The sequence below is a fragment of the Spinacia oleracea genome, chromosome 2 (genome assembly GCF_020520425.1).
Source record: "Spinacia oleracea cultivar Varoflay chromosome 2, BTI_SOV_V1, whole genome shotgun sequence".
Classification (NCBI taxonomy): domain Eukaryota; kingdom Viridiplantae; phylum Streptophyta; class Magnoliopsida; order Caryophyllales; family Amaranthaceae; genus Spinacia; species Spinacia oleracea.
In genome coordinates this window covers 89874891-89899996 of record NC_079488.1, presented here as the reverse complement: position 1 = coordinate 89899996, position 25106 = coordinate 89874891, and the positions used below count along the sequence as shown (strand labels likewise).

The window sequence follows — 25106 nt, the reverse complement described above, 5'->3', positions numbered from 1 at the left end:
ATATATTATTTACAACGCGTATAATGAATATGCGCTACAAATGAAAACTTATTACAGCGCATGTGCTGAGACAAAATGTTGCAATAACCATTTATTTACAACTTATACTGCGTAGTAGGCGTTGTAAATAGTATAGTATTTACAACTTATACAGGTCCACCCGCGCTGCAATTAATCAACTATTTGCAGCGTTTGTGAGCGCTGCAAAAAAAGTATACGTATTTGCAGCCATCACAATTGCAGTGTCAAAAACGCTGCAAAAAGCCTGTTTTACCCGCGCTGCAAATAGGGTTTTTTCTACTAGTGACTCCCCCCATTGTTCATACTCAAGGTATATACGTTCCAAGAGTTTTGAAGCTCATTCGGGTTGCACTTTACGTTAATTTATATTTTATGCACAAGGTGAACTCAAGACACAACAACAAGTCATAAAATATAAGCAAGCAAACATTGACACTTTATTTTAATCCTTTAGGACTTGTGATCAAACATAGGACCCAAGTGATATTACTCCCATTGCTCCTTCTCAATATACTATTGAGATAACCCGACATTGGCAATTAACAAGCGGGATGTGCACATGGCACGAATAGTCCTTAGGTCAATTCACATAACTTCCCAAACCATACCCTACAGCGGGGTAGAATAAATGATGCACAACGGCATAAAACTTGGCTCAACGTATGCTAGACATCCCGTACAATAGCATAAACATAATCCCTTGCATGTGAAACACTCATACATGCATATAAACTTGAACAACAACTTGACATAATTCAGCGATTATAATAGATCACAACATGACTGTTCACATAGGCATTTATAATTCAACAATAAACCACAACATGCTTGTTCATCAATCAAACATGAATTCCATAATACATCAAGTCACAAGATTCACAAATAATAATCATCACATAGTCCTCGTGTAATTTGTGGTCACCCTAGGCATGTACGTACCTCGAATATCTAAGTACGGGGGCCACTATGCGAATCACAATCAAGGTTAGAAATCACCTCCTACAATTAAAATAATAAAACTTAGTTATTATCCATGCTTACTAAATTTCCAGCAACTTTTAAGAATTTAAAAACCTTTGATTTAATTAGAAATTGGTTGTTCACATTTATAATAATAATCTCACTTGAACAATTAAAGTCTAGTACACAAATATTATATATTTCGCTTTTAAAATCATTAAAATCAACACTTTAAAGCTTTGGATTAAATCTGAAAATTAGGTTTGATTTCCATAATTGAAAACGACTTTAAATTATGTAAATCAATCACCCATTGTATTAAGATTAAAAACCTAATCTTAATTAACCATAAAAATCACGTTTACGCATTAAAAATCCAAGCTTTAATAAATAATTAAATCTGAAAATAATATTTTTTTATTTAAAATCATCCTTATGAATTGAAACGCGTAAAAGATCACAATACGGTGTTCATAACCGTTCCCAACGGTTTAATTAACCAAAATCAATAATAATAATAATAATAATAATAATATAATTTTAAAATACGGAATTGAAATAGAATAGGCAAGGAAGAAGAGAATTATACCAAACCGGCCTATAGCACTGTACAATCACGAATTGAATGTGATTGGGCGCACAAAGAATTGACCGGAACAAAAATAAAACACACAACACACACGAAGCCGTGTGCGTGTGTGCGGCCAGCGACGAGCAAGCAGCAGCAGGGGCGAGGCTCGGCGCACACGAGTACGAGAGGAAGAGAGAGAGTGAGTGTGGGCGAGTGTACAGCTGGGCACGAGCGAGCAACAACAACAGCACCAACACACAACATCGCGCAAGGGGGTGCGACGCTGTGCGCGGGAGCGAAGGCGAGAGAGATCGAGAGGCGAGTGTGAGGGACGGTGCTCGGAGGCACGAGGCAGGAGGGGCACATGCGAGTGCTCGATTGCTTGTGTGCGGGTGAGGGGACGAATGCTCGAGGCACGAGCAGCGCAGCACACGAGCAGGGATGCACGGTGTGTGCAGGCGAGGACGAACGAAGAGAGGGGGCGGAAAGGAGAGGAGAGCAAAAGAGAGGAGAGAGAATTTCTGAATTTCTAGAGGGGATCATTAATGAGGAAGTGGTGTATTTATAGGTTCCTAATCCCTAGTGGGCATAGGTTTAGGGGTTTGCGTTGGGTTTTCACAATTTGGTTTGGACTAGGATTAGAGGCTTTAAAACTCTGTTGGGTTCACCAGGATTGGGCTCGAAATTTATTTAAAATATTACCCAATTAATTTTCCGACTTAAAAATATAAAATAATAAAACTATTTTAATTTATTTCAGAATTTAATAAAATAATAACTATATTATTTTAAATAAAAATACATTTAAATCATTATTAAATGCAGTTTAATTTCTAAAAATCACAAAAATACTTTATAAATATAATAAAATATATTTATAATTTCAGAAAAATACAAGGTATCATGGTAATCCACTTTGGAATTCAAAACTTGAGACTTTAAGGAACTTTTGCTACGTTTTCTTGCAAAATTTTAGTTGTTGTACTCTTTAAGTAATTCGACATAAGAAGGGAAAATTCAATAGAAAGCATAAATTTAGTATAAATAAGGAGAAATAAGGTAAAAAGCGCGAAATTCTACCGCACTCTACCCGTTAAAAGAAACGAGTAACGACCCCGTAACTCAACTAACCTCGGGAAAAAAGCTCTGGATATTTCTTTCTCATTTTTCTTCCTCGGCTTCCCAGGTAGCTTTTTTCCCATATCTCATGCTTTCTTCATTGACGTTTTTTTTACTATTCGTAAATCATACAATCTCCTAGCCAAACTTTGCTACCAAAATTTCTCATAATTTTCTAGATCTATTAGCCACAAACGCAAAATTAACTGCAAGGCGCTCAAGGAACGACATGTTGAATCAAACTAACATCTAAGGAGCTAAACTAAAAGAATTGCACTACACCTTGTATAACAACAGGTGGATCAATTTCAATACGAGATGCCTTCCCTTGTGCCACCAACTGAGGCAAAGTACTTGCTTGTTTAGCAGCAACTCCTGATGCAGTCCATAAGGTAACATGTGGCCATTCGTTCTTGGATTCAATCTTTTCATCATCCACTGAGCCAAGGCATACCTCCAAAGCAGCCACATTAGCAGAGAACAATAAGGCAACAAGTTCGACATCAACCTTACGGTTAATATATTGACCAAAGTTAGCCACTGCTATGACACCATGAGCTCTCTTATGAGCAAGAGTTACATGAACCTTCTTGGTTACTGCCAGATTCTTGTCACTAAAGAAACGTTCAACCATGGAGTTGGAAACAGCAATCTGTTTGACAAGACGACAACAAATTCCAAACATTACACGTAAGTAAGATTCTTAGCACACCGTCCATTGTTATTAGTTTTAAATTTTTGGAAATATTAGGGTAAGATTAAGCCCCAAGAAATCAATCTTCAAAATATTGTCATGGTAATCTATCAAAGAAAATTCTACTGTCAACTTTTGAAGTGAAATCGCAGCATAAAATCAAGCTACACAATTTGATATAGCACAAGGGCAGATCTAAAATGTATAATTTCATGAGCTCTTCCTTAGTGGATTCAGTTTTCCGAAATACCAATTAAAGGAATCCCAGGAGATAGGTAGCAAAGATGGGACCTTCAATATGACTCGAGAAGCAAACTGATCAACAGAACACAATTGTAAAATTCAAAGTCGGGGTATCAAGTAAACCAGTCATCTGATCCATAAACTTAAAGTTTTCAGTTGTCAGCTTCTGTAAATCATAATAATTCAAGGGTTCTGAAATAATAATTGAAGGGTCTGTGAACACTTACATCATTGAGGTGCCGATTGATTTCAGTAACAGGCAAACTGATACCAGCATAAATAATTGCTCCAACCCGCCTCTTCTCAGAACTAGGTGTCATACAATCACCTTTTAATATCGCATTTAGTTGCTCCACTACACTGTTTACAGCACTCTCGAACGGAATCTGTAAAATGCAGATAAAGTTGACATCCAATTTGATGAATAAGAAAACCCAAATAACTTATGTTTATTTAAGCTGAACAGGAAGTTCTCATTTACAGAAAAAAAAAGAAAGAAAGAAGCATGTAAGCCAACATGTCTTGAAAAGAACAAGCAATGTCACATATAAGCAAACTAGCCAATTTGCAGGCTCAAAGCACACGATTAAGGAATAATGTTACAACAATATAAATTTCTATATGGGGAGTTGTGGCCTTCTGTTTGATAACGTTGTCGACAAGTGACAAGCGCTACATAAAAAGAATAAATACCAGCATTTACAACACGATACCATGTATTAATTTCTAAAAATCTTCAATTTCTAAAATCATAAACAATGCGAAAATATTGCAAATTAAGTCATGTATCTTAAGAAAACTATGACCATATAAGTTGTTCGTTACATATTCACAAAGTTAAAAAGTACATAAAATTAAAATCAACTTAAAATTTTTACCTAATACGGAGTATGCAACTCGTCACCTTAATTTTCAGAATATTCTACTGCTATTTCAAAAACCGTAGTTAAATGAAGTTAAATTTCCAGAATTTTTTTCTGATGGGTTTGTACACCACGTGAAAAGAGAGGCCATGTTAGCCTTAGTAGTTAGTATACTAAAGACTGACCGTAAGTTTCTTATGATGGTCCAATCCTACAGTAGGTTACCTCTGTAATTACAAAAATAAGAGCATATATAACAGTAATTACGCAGTTAGGCAAACAGCAGGTTTGCTCTGTGATGATATTCTGATAGTATATGCAAATAATAAAATATGAAAAAAAATTAACTGCATGTTACCTCATTCCTAAAGTTTACCTAGATCTTTATCACTACTATCATGCTACACCATTCCAGTTATCTCTGCCCGTGATTCTATGAAAGTGGACGGTAACAAATATTTCATCTCCAAAGAGATTTTAAAGAAATAGTTTACTTACCACAAAAATTTAATTGACATGAAAAATTAATTGAAAGTTCGATACATTTTAATCACGATCAGAGACGTACACTGAAACAGGAATGGGTAAAATGTCGACTTAGCAAATGATATATCGATCTATTTTTTACTTGGATCTTCCGAAACAGGAGTTAACTACTGTCGAGAAGACCAAAGTTTAGAATGTGGTAAAAGAGAGAAAAAATAGCCACAACTACTAGCAAACTATTCTTGAAACTTCCTTTTCTTCTTTCTCCTCTCTGTCTTCAAATTTCTTCTTCCTGTGCTACCTCAAGCATTTTCCCTTTTATACTAGTTCTTATATTTCGCTACTAAGAGAAAAATAATTTAGTGATGCTTTAACTGTACCCTGCAGATATTCATAACAAAGTAGTACTTTCATAATTCCTTTTCCAAGAGCATCTTTTAGAAAATTCACTGAAACGGATATGCAATGCTCTAATCTACATCCTGCAACAGGTTATCAGGTTCGTAGAATTCTCCATCAGACTACTATTCAATGGCCTCTTGACAGTCGATACTAAAGTGGAAGGCATTGTCATTACAGAGAGGCAGCCCTTGGATGGTGGAAACTCAAGGGAAATGAGGTAACCAAGGATTCTAGTCCATAAGCTGCCAGTACAGAACATTACCTGTATAGAATTAAGGTACTCAGAATTGCTCAATAAAGTTTCTCGCAACTGCTTCTCCCACGTAACCCACTCCTTTGCATACGAGCCTTTACTTGATTCCATTCTGCATATGACAACAGCTCACAATCTTAAGAGATTTCAACTGGAAAGAGAGGGAGAAACTAAAACTGAACATTTTGAGTTCAGATCAGTTCATTGCTTTTCTATCAATTAATTATCATAAACGAAGCCAGCTGCAAGAGGTTTAATTTCTTTGTTTGATGAAAGAAAAACAATAAATAATTAAAATGGAAGGAAACTATTAGAGATCCAAAAGTATTTTTACTTTTTTACTTAGATAAGATCACACAAATCCTCTCCCTCAAAAAAACAAAAGTTCCTTTTAAGAACTCTCGACTTATTAGAACTTGTACTTGAAGAAACACACTCCTAATAAGTGATGCACATGGAGAACCAAGGTCCAATTTGATTGAAGAATAAGAGCACATAACACGTCACATCAAACACTAACCTTTTGTGTCGCTTAGTATGTAGCATGTACAGGTTGATCCCTTCCTCGAGCACAGCTTTTACAGGACCAGGTAGTAAAGCCCTGCTCAACAATAACCAAAAATTAACATCAAGTAGTCATATTGCCCTTAGAATAGTTGACACCATTCACAAAGATGACAAAACAAGAACTAGGTCATCCTTAACTCAATAGAACCAGATTCACAAAAAAATTACTATTCCAAATTGATGTGGGTTGGTTTTGCTATAATTTTTATTGGATAGCAACTTCACAAGAGTTAATTGGTCCTTCCTCACATCAGAGCGCCTAACCACAAGATAACTCACATAAATAACTCAATCTTCTTAGCAACAGCTATTCATGCATGAATTTTTAAAAAGCGACGCAATGAAGAGGATTTCTAGACAAGCAAGATTCTAACAGCGTAAACCTGCTACCTGCTAAAAGTATAATATCTTCCACCCACCCAAACTCTTAAAAACCCGAGCAGTCACTGGCTCTCAAAAGGACTCCTATTAGAGACTATCTCTCAACGGTAAAAGGCCATTTCTGAGTCTGACATCATACTAAAGACGCAAGCTTCCAAAGGACTTCTGATCAATCTACGCATAATTTGTTAACCCTTCATAATTTCTGTAAACCCGTCATAATTTCTGTAATCATTTTAAGAGCATAAGAGGGGCACCTTTGTTCCAACTGTTTTCATAGGAAAGCTCATCATTAATCACACACTAAAGTAAAAGAGTATACAAGTAAAGATAAGATAAAGATATCAAGAAGAATGTCATTTAAATTCGAGCTGCAAAGGAGTCCTCCTCAGTTCGATAACTAAATTCCAGAGATATTTAAACCTTGTTCAAGGAAAAAGTCATATGGTCATTGTCAATTGTTAACTAGATTACAAGCAAGGTAAAGTGGAGGAGCACAGAAAGTAACATATGCAGAAAAGAAAGTCACTATAACAATTTTGTGCAGAATAGCCAAATTTCTGAGGCACGAAACCAAGAAGAGTAAGAAAACACCAATATCATAATAGGGAGAATACTAACCTTTCAGCTTTAAGCAAAGGCATCTTCACAAGTGAACCAAATCGTTCAATTAATTCGGCTTCAAACTCTTTGCGGCTCTGAGGAGAAAAATATTAAGCAATTTAGGACATGCATAAAATAGCTGCACCAAAATCACATGATTTAAGAACTCCAAGACAAACTGATTTTTCTAGTTTGCTGAATGCAGATAGTTAGGAAAGATGGATGGGAAGGAGGAGACAGTTTAAGTAGCAAAGGTGAAAATAAGGATGGGTAAATTGGATTTTGGACAGTAAAATTAACGTAGATAAATATGAAGAATAAGTAGACAAGTGATGCGCTCATAATTCATACCCTGCCCTCGTAAAGGTGGTAAAACATAAGTAGTACATAGCCTGCATTTGGAGATGCCTTATCCAGGTTTCCCTGCCGCCAAATAGAAAAATTAAGAAATAAGCACAAGTATGAGATAAAAATTAAGTAATCTCATACTAGCTATGTTACTCAGACACGGGTGTCGGTGTCGTGTCCGACACGGGTATCGGAGTATCTGACACTCTGATCCAAATATTTGCAGACACTCCGACACGGTCAAAGGAGTGTCTTGACTTGTTTTCTAGACACGGCTGCCTTACAAAGTGTCGGATAAAAAAAATCGACACTTGAAATACAAATAAAAAATAGTTGTTAAATAATAAATAAATAAAAAAAAGTGATGAATATCAAAATATTAATAACAGTTAAAATTCAAATTATAAAACACTATAAAAGTTGTTTAAAAGAGGTTTTGAAGAAATTGAAAAGCACTCCATAATAAATAGTGGAATCCTATGTAAAAAACATAAAAAAATAAATAGAGAAGTAGAAAACAGAAAAAGTTGAGTGGCCACGTGGGTTCCTACTTCCCACCTTTTTCTTTTTTAATGTATTGCATGTGTGGTACTGGTAGGTAGGCCTAGGTTATTTAAAACAAAAGGTTAAAAAAAATGCAAACCCCCACTCACCATCATCAACATCGCAAAACACACTGGAAGGAAAGGAAGACATAACCATGGCATATTTTCACGGCAGTCAATTATCAGTGAAAATAAAAATTGAAGAGTGCAATCTGCTCGTTTTTCTTCAACAATAAAAGTCCCAATATAGTTGTTCTTCTCTCGCCTTCCCCGACCGTCAATTGCTAGATCTAGGGTTTCGAATTTTCAAGACTCAATGCCTTAGTTTCCCGATTTCGACACTGCAGTTTCGACTCTTTTCGGACACCGGTGTCGACACCTTCCCGGACACGTGTCGAGTGTCGTGTCGCGGATCGGGTCGTGTCGACACCGACACCAGCCGTCCGAGGGAGTGTCGGAGTAACATAGCATACTAGTAAGATTAAAGCGATCACAATACCGGATGATTATCTCGTTGAAGCACGCGTAACATAAAAACAGATAATGCGTCCAAGCAAAAAGGATTCGAATCAGTGCCTACACAACAGGAAAGCACAAAAAGATGCATTATATAGCACATGCCATTCGACCATAAACATTCAATATAAATGCAGCATACTGATTCTAGCCTATCCCTTGAATGGAAAATAAATAAAGACATGGAGGAAGAAGAAGAAGGACCATGCAGGTACTGAAGCAACAGCAAACATGAGAATATATAACAATTACAGTTAACAACCACATTCTTGAAAATGAATTCATAATTTATGGAAATCAATATTTTGGATTTTAGAGGACACACATGTACTTTTAAAAAATGAGCAATTTGGATTCCACTCTTGAATTATTGGAGGTGACAGATTGTAAGCTTATGAATTCTCTACTTCGCTTCTTATGCAGACGCTAAGCCTCTGTTTAGTAATTTTAATACTCTCTAATTCCTTTTTTGTTGACTTGTGTGGTGGAATTCGTAGAAGTTTGTCATTTCTGCTATAGGGTACTGCTATAAAAGGGTGTAGATGAGTCAAATTAATCATGAACTTGTCAGGATTAGAATCCACTTCAAAACTTGCGAATAAAGGCTTTATGCGTTTCCCATGTCAACTCATTTCATATTTGTTGAATCAAAGGCAATTTAAGTGATAGAGGTGAGAACAATACAAGGAAATATGGCTGTGAAGTGCAAAGGTAGAAATATGCATAGAAAGCTGTGAATATGCTTAATAGTTTATTTGCTTTTTCTTGCTAATATAAATTTTCTTAGGTAGCATTTTCCAGTGGTAGATTTATTTTGGGTTTAGTGATTGATCTTCACTCTTTATATGTGTGTGAAGGTTGTACAAAAACTTTATATAGACTGCTATACTCAAGTTGGAGGTTCCTAATTTTACACTGAAGTTGAGCTTGTCTTTCATAAAGGTTGTTAGAAGTAAAGAAACAAAAATTATTGTCCAACGACTTTTAGGGTTACTCCTTAGAAATATTGACCATTGATGAATGATGTAGGAGGGTTTAAAGGGTTCTTCTGTGGGAAGTGTTCACAGGCCCTTGTTTTGATCACAAGGGTTCTGCTGTATGTATTCCGCATTTCATTATGTAATCAATGTATACATTTCCTTGCTGTAAAAAGGTTAGATATATGTTCTACTAGGAATAGCTAGGTACAGACTTCAGTTGCCATTATAGTTGTCTTCACTCTAGAAAGCTAACAACCTGATTTTGACCAAGATGACCAAGGCGATTGGAGCCAGCGCCTTTTATTGTCTGGGCGAGGCGATTTCGATGAGGCGCACCTACTAAGGCACACCATTTTTTCACTTTTTTTTTTACGTTTTATTAGGGCCTCACTTCAATGAGGCGCACCGAGGCGCGCCTAAGGCGCTAGGAACTCCAAATCGCCTTGTTGCGCCTTGAGCCTTTTTATACATTGGTAAGGACCTTTTTTTCGGTAGCCCGTCTCTTACATTTTCCTTAGCAATAAGAAGATTATTCTCTATTTGCCCAACGGTTCTATTTGAAACTGAAAAGGATCCTTATTGTTCGTATATAAATTGTTGACATTAAGTAGCAATGTCACCTGATTCGCTAGTATGAGATCGGGTATAGGTCCGCAATTCGCTCCACGATTTGCTAAATTAGACCAAAAAGTACCATTTCATATTATTTACTATTTATTACTACGTATTTACTATTTATATTTTACTTTTTATTTGAACTCAGGAGAATTCAGTTGAGCTCAAAAGAAAGAACAGGGTCTTACTTAGTTCTAACTTAGGAATAATTAGATACAAACTTTAAACGTTGGGGTTGCGGCATTGGGCTTGCTAGTTAAGAACTTGTTAAGAATAACTTGGTTTAAGTTACAAAGAAATTCGTTGTAGTTAAGATATTTTTTTTTTTTTTAAAGATTAATTTTCTAAAGTTTAGTTATAATTTTTTGAGTTTTAGTTAAGATTATCTGAGTTTTAGTTAAGATTTTCTAATTTTTAGGTTTGTGCTTTTTAGTTTCATTTTCTAAGTTGTAGTTATTATTTCACGAGCTTTAGTTATGATTTTTTGAGTTTTAGTTACGATTAAATTTGGTCTGGTTAAGAATAAATTTCGAATGTGTAGTTGTGATTTTCTGAGTTTTAGTAAAGACATTCTAAGTTTTATTAAGATTTTTTGAGTTTCATATAGGAAAAATTATACTAAATAATCCAACCTTTTGAGGCTTTTCGGTTAATATTCAAACCTTTGGATTATTATCTAATAATTCAACCTTTGCACCCCATTAACTTTTGTTGAACCGAAATCACTGAAAAGCGGCTAAAAAGGTCAATTATTTTTCTTTTATGCATCTTTCTTACTCCTTCCTCCTCACCATCATAGGGCTTGTTTGGTAAACAGCGGTTTGAAGAGCTTTTAGCGGATTTGGCACTGTTAGAGGTTTGACCATGTTAAACCGCTAATTCATGTGTTTGGTTGTAAGCGGTTTCAGTTAGCGGATTGAACCTAAAACGCTAATTTTGAAAAAGTGCAATATATCAGCGTTTTCAATTAGCTGTTGGGATTTGAGAGAAGGAAAGACAACCTTACCCCCTAGGATTTGGGAATTCCAGGTTATAATCTAACCTCCATTTAATTTCTCAATTCTTTCGGCATGAGCAACTGATCAGGTACTTCTCTTTACTCGCCCAAAAAAGAGGGAATTTCTCTATCCTCTTCCATAATTTCACATCACAAATATACATGCATGTCTCCATTTGAGAAATTCAACCTTCATTGAAATAATTTCAGATTAAAATATGCTTATGAATTGAAGAGAAATTTTGATTTGTGAAAGTTCTAATTGGGCTTCACCGATTTTTAATCTCCGTAAGAGTATATGATTTGATTTGAATTGTGAAATTCGATTGATTTTTTTTGGGTTCATGGAGATGGTGATGGCGGTGGGTTGGCGTGAGGGGGTTTGGGGTTTTGTGGTTAAGGAAGATGAAGAAAGGTGGGTAGAAAATTAGGGGTAAGTAGTTCTTCTTTTTTGGTATATAATTTTAAATCATTACTCCGTAAAACATAAGTCTTTGAAATAATTTTTTAAACCGTACTCTACTACTCTGTATATTCTTGGAGTTGGAGTATTATCTCCCAATTAAGTTTGATTTAAGTAGTTTTTTTTTTTTTGAGGGAATGGTTTAAATGGTTTAATGACTTTAAACATTAATTTTACAAAAAAAATCAATGTTCATCCAAATGATAATTACAAAGTAGATCTAAATAAAAAAATTCCTTATTAATGAAGTACCCAATAATAAATTAATCCAATGTCCCTTCAAAAAAATAAATAAATTAACCCAATGTCCTTATTGGTCATTTTATACATCAAACAGCTATTATAAATAAGCTATTTACCAAACACTTTATTACAATCCGCTAATACAATCATCTAGTCAAACCAGCTTATAAAAACAGCTAGTAAAATCAGTTAAGACAATCCGCTACAGCTAACCGCTAACCGCTAATTGCCAAACAGGGCCATAATCTTGTTTCTATTTCCTTATCGTTTTTCCTCGCAATCCACGCAACAATAACAACCATCAACTCCATAGTCCATACCCACCCATCTCCATATCTCATAACCACCGCCATATTCACACAAATGATTAACCTAAATAGACTTACGAATAAGGATTCGTTGATTGCTAGGACCCTATATTTTAATCTCCATAGTAATATCTTGCATTTTTTGGAAATTTATCTTCTTCTTTATGTTACCCAGAACTTGTTGAAGCAGTAACCACAACGGTACAACAATAGCACTTAAAAACAAAACTAAATACACTTAAAAACATTATTAGTGCTGGTAGTACAATAATCATCATCAACAACAACAGTTGTAACATCCATGACATAAATTGAATTCACCAAATGATAAACAACGCGGTATCGAGGTTTTACACTCACAATTACCTGAACGCTTGAAGCAACAACTGGGTCATTAGTCCCTCTTCCCCGATCATCATATGTTGTGGGGTTTGGAGGAGAGAGGTAAGGCGGCGACAACGGCGGAGAAAAAGGCGAGGTGGGTGTTTCGGAAGGCATAGGCGGAGACGGCGGCAAGGGCTTGGCTGGGGGAAACCATTCGCGAGTTTGGAGGAGGATGTCGGGCCCATTGACGAGTTCGAGAGAGAGAGAGCGCTAAGCAAGACATTGGAGATTTGGACCTTTGAAGAGAAATGTGGCAATCAAGAACTGTAATTTGTGGTTTGATTAGTGGCGTTTTGGAGGAGAAAGTGAACGAGGGTGAGGTTGGCGGTGGAGGAAATAGGTTGTTCTTCTGCCAGAGAAAGGATAGTAAAGAAAAAGAAAAAATTATTTATAAAAATAACAAATGATTACATGACACATTGACACGTGTATAGGTGACCTGTTGTATCGGGTTGATGACCAGTTGGGTGCAATAAAAGTTAATGGGGGAATAAAGGTTGGATTTTTAGATAATAATATAAAAGTTGAATTATTAACGGAAAATCGTTAAAAGTTTGGATTATTTAAAATAAATTTCCCTTTTAGTTATGTGTTTCTGAGTTTCGGTTAAGATTTTCTGAATTTTAGGTATAATTTCAGAAGTGTCCGTCCTTCTTAGTTTTAGTTAAGATTTTATGAGATTTAGTTAATAATTATTTTGTTTTAGTTACCATTAAATTTGTTTTAGTTATGGATTGTTTCATTTAAGTTCAGATTAAATTTGTTTAGTTAATACAAAAATTGTTTTAAAATCATGACAATTCGACTCGTAAGTGTAACTATTTGTCTTATACTCCGTGTGTCCCATAATTATAGTCTTATTTTCCTAATCACGCATCCCAAAATTATAGTCTTGTTTCTACTTTTTGTCATTACATTCTCAACTTTTCCATGTACTATATTAATTAAAAATGCATTGATAACACAACAAAACAAAAATATGTACTATATTACACTTTCTCATATACTATACTCATCTTTCCCATGCAAATCAAATATTAACATACTATATTCCACTTTTCAGTGTACTATATTCTACTTTTCGTAAAACTCGTGTTTTTAGTTAAACGAGATTATAAACATGGACGGAGGGAGTCGTATAGCTGATTTGTAATTCAATTACTTATGTTTTTATTACTTTTAGTAATGCTTTTATTACTGTTTGTTATGTTTTACACTAGTATAATCAGTACAAAAAAAAATGAAAAACAAAATAATAATAATTTGCACGCCGCGCGCGTCAACAAGGGAAATCTTTTGTGTGGTTAATTGGTAAGGGATCTTATACAAAAGTTTATACAAGTTGTTTGATCTCATTTAGGCATAGTGGAATTTTTATTGATATATCGGATTTCATTGTAATATTTTTTTTAAGGTAGATTTCATTGTAATATATAGTAACCTATGGAGCAATAGTTCTGTTCAAAGAATTAAAATGAAAATGTTATCACTTACTAAATGACAAGTATAGAGAAAATTGTTATAAACATATTTGCAACCAATATTTTTTTGGAAATATTAACATTAATAATCCCAACTACAATTTAACCTAGAATAATCCTAACTATCATGGTACCCTTCTCAAAACAGTCCAAGCTTATCCGTTACCTTTAAAACCGGTAAATGCAAGTATATTTCTGTTCTTTTATTTTTTAATTTCTTCAATTCTTCTTCCCTTACCTTCTTTCTACCTCTTCAACTCAAAGAAGCACAGGCACACTAGAATTCATGCCTTATGCTCAAATTCCTTGCCTAATCCTATGCTTATTCAATCAATACAATTTATTTTTAACATCAGTAAACTTAATTTATATGATTGAGGTTTCCATAGTTCCGGGGTTAATCAATAAACACACTATTGACCCCAATACCATGAACACCAAGCGTCGCCCCCTCAACCATCATTTGCGACCACCTACGACCACCGCACAAAATTCACTAGAAAACACCTCAATTGCCGCTAATGATAAGTTCATCAAACGAAACTCGTTAAATTCTCCCTCATTGACTTTGAATCTCACCTCCTCGCTACCCTGTTTCGTGGTTGTTGCAGTCACATTTGCTAGACACTACAGTTTAATTATGGATTTCTCTGGATTATTAATGGAGACGAAAACAGAAGAATTTGAATGAATTATGAGATAATGAGTGAGAATATGATTTTGCGATGAAAGAGATTTAGACAAACACTGACTAACTAACCTAACGAATGCAAATTCGGTTTTTGGAACACTGTTATTTTCTTTCACTGAAAAAAAAAAATCAAGCTGGGTACTTTGTTACCCGACCTTCTGTTATCTTAATTACCAAACAAAAAAAAGAAATTTACATGGTTCCAGAGTTAAATTTGTTGCTCCTTGAATTTGATGAAGAGCTAAAACATTAAGAATCATAAGACACAGCTGAAAAGGGTGAGAAAATATACGGAGTAAGGAAGAAGAAAAATTGTGAAGGTGGAAAAAATGACAAAAAGAGCTCCCATGGAAGCTTAAAGAAAGAAGGAAGAAGAACAAATGTGACGGGTGCACTTTTAATTGATGTTACCGGATGCAGCAGGTAAGTAAATGAGTTTGACTGTTTTGAGAAGGGTACCATAATAGTTAGGATTATTCTAGGTTAAACTGTAGTTGGGATTAAAACGAGAAGGCCACTCATAGTTGGGATTATTAATGTTAATTTTTCCTTTTTTTCAAACCTTTCATTGCCATTGCGCCAAAATAAAATAAAAAAGAAAAATTAACATCAATAATCCCAACTATGATTTTGCGATGAAAAATTCAGGGGCTAAGGTGATTCAAAATGTTGTTATTCCCATTCGCCAAAATAAAAAAATAAACACTTGGCCATTTGAAAGAGATTAAGTGAAATTACCTCCAGAATCAGGTATAACTGGAACAGCAATTGCCCCGCTAGTTTGGCTCATGTTCTCAATCTGCAAAACAGGGGAAAAAATCTCAAATCCACTGAAGAAAATCTAAGTCAGACACAAAGCTATTACAGATGAGAAAGCATCAAAATCCAATACATTGGAGTATTGGACACATGGGTAACACAAATGACAGACAACTTGGACAAGGCAAACAAATACAAGCAAGCACCTAAATAACTTTTTAACGGAAGGCCAGCAAAGTCAGATTAGCAAGCATATGACATTTGAGCAATGTTGTACAACAGAGAGTTCACCTTCAAACCAAGGAACCTATACGTCAACCCACCCTTCTGTTTGGCTGTCAAACAAATTCAAATTTGGAGAGCAAGGTTCTAAATTTCTCTCTTAAACTAGCTCCCCAACTGTTCCTTGGAGAACAAAGAAATCCTTTCATATAAGTAAAGCACGTTAATGACACGTCCATCGGAAAGCTCTTAACACCCTTACAAATAATTCCCACAGAGCCCCACCAACAACAACCGTTAACTAACTTCTAACAACTTTCCTAGTTTTAAGCTAGTTTTAAAATGAAACAATGTTCACCACATTTTCCCCTAACCAAGTAAGAATAACCAGTTGTGCATATGCTTAGTTTTGAAAAAGCGCGCCCAAGGAGCACCTAGGCAAAAGGCACACTCAGGCGCAGCCTTCAACGCCTAGAACCTTCAAGCCGCAGCGCGGTCTAGCAGGCGCAGGTAGGCGCGCAACTTTAGGGCTTTCAGTATTGAGGCGCAAGGCTGGCGTGGCATTTAATTTCTTTTTAATGATAAGCCCAACCCCACATGACCTTCCAACGGTCATATTCTACCTACTGAATATTGAAGCAGAGGACCCGAGGAGAGAGAAAACATATCCCTCTTCTTGTTACACTAACAAGTTCATTTGCTTAAGAAAGAATTGGAGGACACTGACAACCAAGTAGAGGAGCATAAGAAAGAGTGTAAAACAAAAGGGTGCTCTATTTTATCCGATAGATGGCGTGATTTGGTTGCACAAAAAGACATTATGAACTTTCTTGTCAACTCTCCAAAGGGTGTCGTGTTCTTAAAATCCATGGATGTTTCGGAAGTTGTGGAAGATGCAACTTTTTTGTTTCAAATTCTAGATGACATGGTTGAAGAAGTTGGAGAGTCAAATGTTGTTCAAGTGGTGACGGATAACACATCTACTATGTTAAGGCCAGTAAGAAATAATAACTCTCCTCTAACTTTTAGTTGAATTTAATTCCTAGATTTACTTTGTCTCTAACTCGTCATGCTTTGGTTTTGTAATCCGTAAGTAAACTACTTACGGCACAAAGACCTCATGTTCATTGGATTCTATGTGCCGCACATTACAATCGAAAGACATTGGAAATCTTCTAAAGGTCAAGAGTGAATCAGGAAGTGAATGTTCATGAATGGCTATATTTATAGCCATATCCCTCTTTGTGAACATGATGAGGAAGTTCACACATGAAGAAACTCACATAGGCTGACGATCACTAGATTTGCAACATCATTCATCACTCTTGCTCAATTTCATAAACAAAAGGCCAACTTGAGGAAAATGGTTACTTCTCAAGAGTGGAGTGCTTCTAATGGTCAAAGGAATCGGGAGGAAAGAAAATAGCATATTTTCTCAAAGGAATCGGGAAGAAAGAAAATAGCATCATTTCTCTTGCAAGAAAACTTTTGATAGAGTGAAAGTGCCTCCAATGGGCTACATTTATGAAGCCATTGATAGAGCCGGCTGAAGACAATTCTGCTTTCTTCTTCTTCATTTTTCTTTTTTTCCTTTTCTTTTTGGACTCTCGGCCCACCATTTGATTCAGGCGCACAAGGGCGTCGCCTTAGCACCTCAGGGCCTTATGCGCCTTTTTCTCGCCTCACGCCTTGGATAACTTAGGCGACACAGTTGTGCGCCTTGAGCCTTAAGCGCGACTAGGTATATACACTGGTCAACTTTCATCGGCCTTTGTATGAAGACGGGTTTTATATAAATCTGGAAATCCATTATAATAAACCCGATCAAGTAAGTTGTCACGGATTTGTATGATTGCATTGCAAGGCTAGTTCCGGAGGTGGAAACTAACAAGATACTTAATGAGTTGAATTCGTTTAAGAATGCCGCTGAACTCTTTAGCCATAACATGGCAATTAGGCAAAGGAAGACCAAATCACCGGGTATTGACGTATGTAAATCAAATATCAAGTTTAAACACATGTTTTTACTTTCTTTTCAATAGCAAAGTGGTGGTATTCTTATGGAAATCCATGTCCCAATCTCATGCATTTGGTCATAAAGGTTCTTAGCCTCATTTGTAGTGCTCCGGTTGTGAAAGGAATTGAGATGTTTTCAACTTATAAGTAACTATGCCTCTGTCAATTTACTTAATAATATGATACTTCTTCCATTTTTATTACTTGCACCATTTGTGTTGGGAACAAACATTAAGAAAAAGAGTATATATCAAAAATGCCCATGTGATAACAAACAAATGTAGAAAAAGTTAGGTACTAATGAATTTGTGTAAGGGTCAAATGGGTATTTGGTGTGTGAACATACCAAAAAGAAGGCGAATGCATATAATAAAAGGAAATGGTGCAAGTAATGTGCAACTTCAAAAAAAGGAAACCGTTGCAAGTAAAGAAAAACGAAGGAAGTATTATTTGATAGGATGATGAAACTCATAATCTTTATTTCTCACAGCTTCATACTAAGAAGAGGAACCGATTGGCACAAAGTCGACTAAATGACATGACAATAGAACTGATACGCCGATACATGAGGAAAGACACCATTGATTCCATTCTCTTAAATGAGATTAATGAAAGTAATAAATGGATACTTGGGAGGATGGATGATATGAGGAGAATGAGGATAATGATGGTGAGCTTTATTTGATGGTAAGGATTTGACATGATGGGTTGTTGGTAGAGCCTCCGGAGCTAATGATCCTATCTATGCCACTAGATCATCATCAAGAGTTGATAAAAGAAAAGGTGTTGATATTAGCTCCACTCATAGAGTTGTGTTGTTGGATGAATATGATAGTGATGAGATGGAAGAAGAGGACATTAGTGGAGATGAGGATTATCAAGGAGAAGAGGACGTGTATGACGATGATGATATAGAGTACCTAGTGTTTTAAGATACCTACTATCAAGCTTGAAGAACTATTGTTCTTGCTTTTCTTTCTACTTATTTATTTTATGTTGATTGTATGATTTTTGTGGTACTTTAAGTCTAATTCTAAGTACTCTGTCGTTTGGATGTATGATGGTAACAAATTGTGCTTCCTTTTGTCCATTTATGCATTACTAATATAATTATTATGTTGTTTGGAGTATAAAGCGTGTTAATTTTGATCTATTCCCAATCTTAAGGTTTTTTAGAAATTTATGTGCGCCTCATATCCAAAAGACGCACGTCGAAGCTTTTCACCTAGGCTCCAGGATCCTTGTGCGCCTTAGTGCGCCTTTTTAAACTAAAGGCATATGATTTCACATTTTTAATTTTCCACAAACTTCTTTTTCTGGTACAAGTCACAAGACTCTTCAGTCTTCACAAACAACACATTAGAACCTAAAGAAGTAAATATCGGAAGTTCATAACACCACAAACAAGGGCTACTCATGAGAAAATTCAAACCTTATTACCAGTGTTACCCGGACCGTGGTACGTTGCCATGTTCCACGAACCGGGTTCGTTGTGGTTCGCGACCCAAATCGTCGGAAGTGACGCACCCGAATTGAAAACCCAGCTTTGATACAGTTATGGTCAAGAAGATGGCGAAAGAAGACGAAGGTGAAGGAAGAAGACAGTTTTTTTTGTTAACAATGGTGGTGCCTATTGATGAAGACGAAGAAAGAAGAAGATGGGGTTTTTATACTACCCTAGACTTACAGAGTTACAGTGGGCCTTCCCCTTTAATTAATATTTTTATGTTTCTTTATTTATTATAGTTGGGTGGGTAGTGTGTACAACCTTTTTTTTCGAGGAAAGGGTAGTTGGAACAGCTAGCTGACTGTTTTCGTCCGTTTTTGAGGGGAAAATCTTAATAAAGTACAAATCTTTTACTAGAGTATTTTTCCTTATAAAAAATAGTACTCATATAATAGATTTCTTTATTTATTTTTCCTTATTCAAATTTTTTTCTTTATTCATAGTCCTTATTTATTTTGTTTTATGGTTTTAATTTTTACTGATTCTAAAATTTAAAGTCCCAAAAAAAGTAAAAGAAATTGAACCCAACGTCCCGGGAACTCTAGAGGCGGCGTTTCGCGTTCCCGTTCCTGTACCACGTTCCGAAACGTCCCGCGTTCCATGTAACATTGTTTATTACATCACTATGAGATATTACAAGTTTTAAGAGATGATGCATTAATTTTAGGAATCAAATAGTTATTTTCAAATTTTAACCCTAAAAATAATTAACAGAAAAAATATTAAGGAAAAAGGGGCTGTCAGCCTCACATTGCGGACACCAACAATGAAACATGTTATTACCTGATTCCATACTTCCACGTTTGGTGCATTCTTGTCAGCAAGCATTATGCAGTCAGGCTTCCTTTTGCATTCTTCAGCAACTTTCGGCCAGTATCGTGCTGCAAATACACAATGAAATAATGTCTTCAAGTCAGAAAAAAAATTCTCAGTCAAATAGGAAACAAAAATGTGAAATATAAACACCAAGAGGGTTTGTTAATTGATTGCAGCTAAATGATTATTAAAACAGCTGGAAGGTGAAATTATTAAATGCATTACATTAGCCCTTCTTCACGACCAACTTGCTACTTAACTTTCTTTTTACTTTTTTTTTTTGGAGAAGAGATTTGTATTACTATATCAAATGATCTTAACAACCTAGCAGGAAACTTGAGAAAGGCTAACCACCTTCTAGGAAGGATCCCCTACCACAAGAACTAACTTGCAACTAATCATGTGACGTTCTTTTCATTTATGAAAAGAAAGTTCACAAGGGCAGTACACTCTAATAAGTTTTGTATAAGGGCTACCAAATCCATATCCAACTTAAAATAAGTTTAGATAAGCGATAGTAAGCCGTAAGCTCAGATAAGGGTCAACAAATTCAGTGAAGTTCTAATAAGTACTGGTATCTGAAAAATGAATTCAGGTGAAAAGAAAGAAGCTTTAGCCTGTCTTTCTTCTGATATGATTTTCAATCATTGCAGAACAATAGAAATATAAGCAACATTCTACTCCTTTGTTGGATATTTGGTAGTATTGGTATATGTTAAGTAACCTCTTTCAGAACTTCCAAAGCATAGCTCGCAGAATAGAAAGTATAAGAGGTAAGCTGGAAGACATTCAACATCAGACGACCTCTGTACGATAGAGATTCATCTTATAGTGGAGACAAGGAGATTCACTCTAAATCTAGAGAATTGGGGCGAGATTAAGGAAAATTCTGGAAAATTGCAGTATACACCTGAACAAAATTGGGAGACTCTAATACTAAATTCTTTCATGCCTATATAAAGACAAGGATGATTCAGAATGCAATAAATGTCCTGTACTGAATTGCAAAACGAACATAATATCAAGGATTACAGTAAGCTTATTGGTGCATCTGCAGATACTCTTCCTATCGTTGACAGAACAATCACTAAGAGGGAGGCGACTCACTATTTGAGCCACCCAAAAATAATCCTGGGAGTCACATCTTTGTCAATATCTCCATTCCTCTGTATAATCGACCGAGAGTACTTAAACACCCACTAAGGCAACCCCTTACCGTTGATACTGTTATAGCCTATCTAAAAAAGGCAGAATACAACCAATCATGTACAAAATTTCTTAATCATTAAAAGATTACTTAAAGCCATAACTAGATATAATCACAAAATCAATGCTGCTACAATAATATCGAACGTGCTATAGGATGCATACAATTTTATTTTTTTGAAATAAGATAGAGGATGCAATAGATAGTTAGAATATCGTGCCTTTAGTGAGATCACCCATCAAACTTTGGACATGGCGACCATCTCCAAAAGTACTCCGAGCACTAAGCAGTTCCCTGCAAAGTGCAGATTTAGCACAGCCTGGTATTCCTGCAGGAAAAAATGTATGAAAAAAAAACAGTTCATCACTGAAAAGCTCATAGAACAAACTAATAAATACCAGAAAGAAATCGATGACATATAAAATTTCAAAATGTTAACATAACTAATACCTCCTCCGTTTTTTATTATTGAACCACTTGCAATTTTACACTATTCACACACTCTCCCTTACCAATTTTTTTGTGATTTATATCTAAGAAATTATATAGTCATGTGGGATCTTGTTAGATTCGTCACGATATATATTTTCAAATATCAACTTTTTATAATTTTAGCTAATGCATAATAAGAGATTTTAATTGTTAAGATTTTGCATTGGCAAGCGTGAAACATCAAATGGTGCAATAACAAAATAAAATAAAATAAACAAAAAAATACGGAGGAAGTATAATTTATGAATCCCTGGATGTTGTGAGCTAGAAAGTTTCTTTTATAATATGGCATTTAATTAGGTTGATGGCTAGCTAAGTGCAATTTTCTAGAGTTCAAGCAAAAGGAAATGAAATCTCGAGGAAGCATGCGCGATTACCCATTGGGTTTAATGTGACAGAGAATGATATATTCTATTACAGCATAAGTACTGGTTGGCACTTGGGAGGCTTTGTGGAGTGCATTATCTTCTATTCGGTGTTAATACAAGGAGAGGGACTTTCCATGTGTTTTTACGAATGATGTAATGAAGGATTTGATGGTAATCCACATGTAATCTTCAAAAGACATCTTATCCTCCAGTATGTATTCTTTTCTCTTTATTTTAAAACCATTACAGATATTTCTTTATGTTAAAAAACTGAAAAAGTAGCTTGTGGCAAAACACCAATTACTTGATGTAGAGAAGAGGCAGAAACCTGGAAAAAACACGATAAGGCCCTCTTTTCTCACAGCATCTTTAGTGCTAGGAGATGGTGTAATAGGTTCCATCTCATGTTCTCTCTCAAGGTCACCCTCTTCATCCATGGCTCTAACAATAGCCAAGAAATCTTCAGACCTCACCAAATTTCCAGCTGCACCTATGAGTGCTTGATTCGCAGGACTCCGTTTCGCGTACTGTTCAAGGAAAGATTCAGCCTCACTAAGGTAAACATTAGACTTCAGCTGGGTGTGGCCACACTTCCGTCGTATGTATACAGCCCTTTCAAGCAGAGCACCAGTTTACGTATCAATTACAGCCACAAAATATAACTATAACTAAAGGCTGCAGCAGAAAAAGGGTAGCACTACTACTACCATTCATCCAGCATCTTGCTCAATTCCTTTTGCTTCGCCGCTGAGGTGCCCCAAATTTTCATTTGTCTGCCAAACAAATATACCATACCCACCATATGTTAAAAAACATATGACAATATAATATTCAAAATCCCACTGCTTTCAATCACGTGGAGAAGCCATTAAATGTCCTTGATTATAAGAGATGCCCCCATTTCCCATTACAATTAGCCTCACACTTATTTATCATTAGGATTACTAACCTTCTTAATTCACAATCACTAAACAATCATCAAACAATCACAAAAAACATGTCGTTAGAGCAGCTTCTTCAGCCAACTAATTTGAACTACAAAAGAAAAAGAAAGAGCAAACGCAACCATTGCATCCCTACTCAAAGCTCCATGATTTCACCATTTCTTTTGTTTACAGTAAGAGTGAGTTTTTACTTCATATCAATTGTATCCAAGGTAACAATGCCCAAAACAAACTAAATTTACTTGTTTGCTACACCACCCATTTGCGTGTTTCCACTAAGAGAAACCACAAAGGTTAGTGTCACTAATGGATACAGCCAAATTCTCTCCTGGACTGAGAGAAAATTGAGAACATGGCGAGACAAATGAAATTTTCTTCATCTATAGGACTCTCACACACACACACACACAAATGAAATTTTCTTTATCTATAGGACTCTCAATATAGTCCCTATACTAATCTATTCTCAACTATTAAGTGTACGACAGTAACAAAGACGATAGTAGACTTGTTAGCACATAATTGCTGCAAGCTACTGGTGGTTTTGAACAAGTGAAGAAGAATTCAATGTCTTATTGAAGAAAATGTTCAGCCTTGCCTTTGCTAGTTAGTCTCAGATAAGGAGCTTCAAAGGACGCATCATAAAGAGAAAGAATGACAGAGAAAATGTTATCCAGAGAGGACGACAAAGTTCTCTGAACATATGCTCAGTTCATGAATCTGTCAATCCAAGGGACTAAATTTGAACTGGGGTAACCTTCATGATTCACCTAAAACTAGGTTATAGCATGTTTATCAAACACCTAAAATTTGGACTTCAACCTAATAAAATATACTTAATATTTTATCTTCTCTCTCTCCAACACCAAACTCAACACCAACAATTGATCATGTCTTATCAAACACCAAAATATCATCTCTCTCCTACTTCATCCATACCCCACCTACATTTATTTCTCATGACATTATTATTTTAATAAGTATGTAATCAAAATATTAGTGACATAATTAACTATTATTAATTAATTTTGTGACGTATTAATTGTTATTAATTAAATTTTATGATTGGCTAATAAATATTTAAATAAATTAAACTTAAAAAATTAAACAAAGTAACATGTTTAGTTAAGATTTTTTTTGATCTAAAGTGGGTCAATATTGGTGTCTATTCATAGAGCATGAAAAAATAAAAATGTTCATATTTTATTTTATTTTATCTTTTTAAATTGTAATATTATTTTTATGGGCATTGCAAATTTTACAAGTATGCATCTCTTTTGCAACTAAAAAGTAAAAAGAAAAACAGCAACCATATTTGGACCCCATTTTCCACGTGTCAATCATTTTTTCTATCAAATTGGTTTTCCATTTGACGTTCATGAACACCAAATGTTACATGGTTCTACTCTCTCATCTCTTTACCTATTTTATAGTTTTTTATTTCATTCTCTCTCTTGAACACCAAGTTTTGGTCTTTGATAAACATGCTCTTAGGGTGTGATGATTCTAGAAATGACGTTTGACGGTCTGAGCTACACAATATCTTACTTCCTCCCCTCATATTGCAACAGAGGGGTTGGGCACAAAAATTAAGAAAGTAATTGATGTAAGAGGGGACCACAGAAAGCATAGGAAATACCCACAACCCAAGTGAGTAAGGGACTTCAAAATTCTCAAAAAGTGCAAATTGGGTATTGGCAGTGTGAAACAGTGAAAGGATATTAAATTTCTTAAATATAAACGATATGATATTTGTGAAACTTCCTTCAATAGTAATTGTTGTAATATTAGGGATAAGAAGGTATTATTTGTCTTTTTTATCCTCTAGTCTAACAGAAACAATATAGAGGTGTAGCAAACCTCATATAATATGTCTTATAAGCAGCAGGACCATCCTTGAATAGAATTGATAAACCGTTTCGGATCAAGAAAGTCCGCACCTTCAAAAAGTAAAACGATAAATACACAAAAATCAGAAACTTTCATTGACAACCAAAGGCCATCAAGATACCATAAATAAAACTGAAGATCTAAGTAAAAC

General features: G+C 35.3%; 1 protein-coding gene across 4 annotated transcripts in view; it reads right to left on the bottom strand.

Moving 5' to 3' along the window:
• The window catches only part of LOC110776098 (tRNA ligase 1), a 63665-nt gene that overhangs the window by 19675 nt on the left and 18884 nt on the right, over nt 1–25106 (bottom strand). The window contains exons 15-28 of one of the 4 annotated variants that reach the window (XR_008928215.1): nt 24926–25005; nt 22829–22894; nt 22450–22733; nt 21482–21589; nt 20022–20119; nt 15473–15533; nt 8556–8632; nt 7515–7586; nt 7182–7258; nt 6133–6213; nt 5622–5724; nt 3836–3994; nt 2684–3323; nt 961–1020 (exon numbers count right to left, since the gene is read on the bottom strand). Coding sequence is in view for 3 of the 4 variants with exons in the window: in XM_021980660.2 (XP_021836352.2) it covers nt 2934–3323; nt 3836–3994; nt 5622–5724; nt 6133–6213; nt 7182–7258; nt 7515–7586; nt 8556–8632; nt 15473–15533; nt 20022–20119; nt 21482–21589; nt 22450–22733; nt 22829–22894; nt 24926–25005 (1656 nt within the window). In the remaining variant the exon portion in view is untranslated. Of the gene's footprint in view, nt 1–960; nt 1021–2568; nt 3324–3835; nt 3995–5621; nt 5725–6132; nt 6214–7181; nt 7259–7514; nt 7587–8555; nt 8633–15472; nt 15534–20021; nt 20120–21481; nt 21590–22449; nt 22734–22828; nt 22895–24925; nt 25006–25106 lie in introns of those variants that run through there. The other 3 variants (XM_021980661.2, XM_056837273.1, XM_021980660.2) reach the window with 3 other exon arrangements.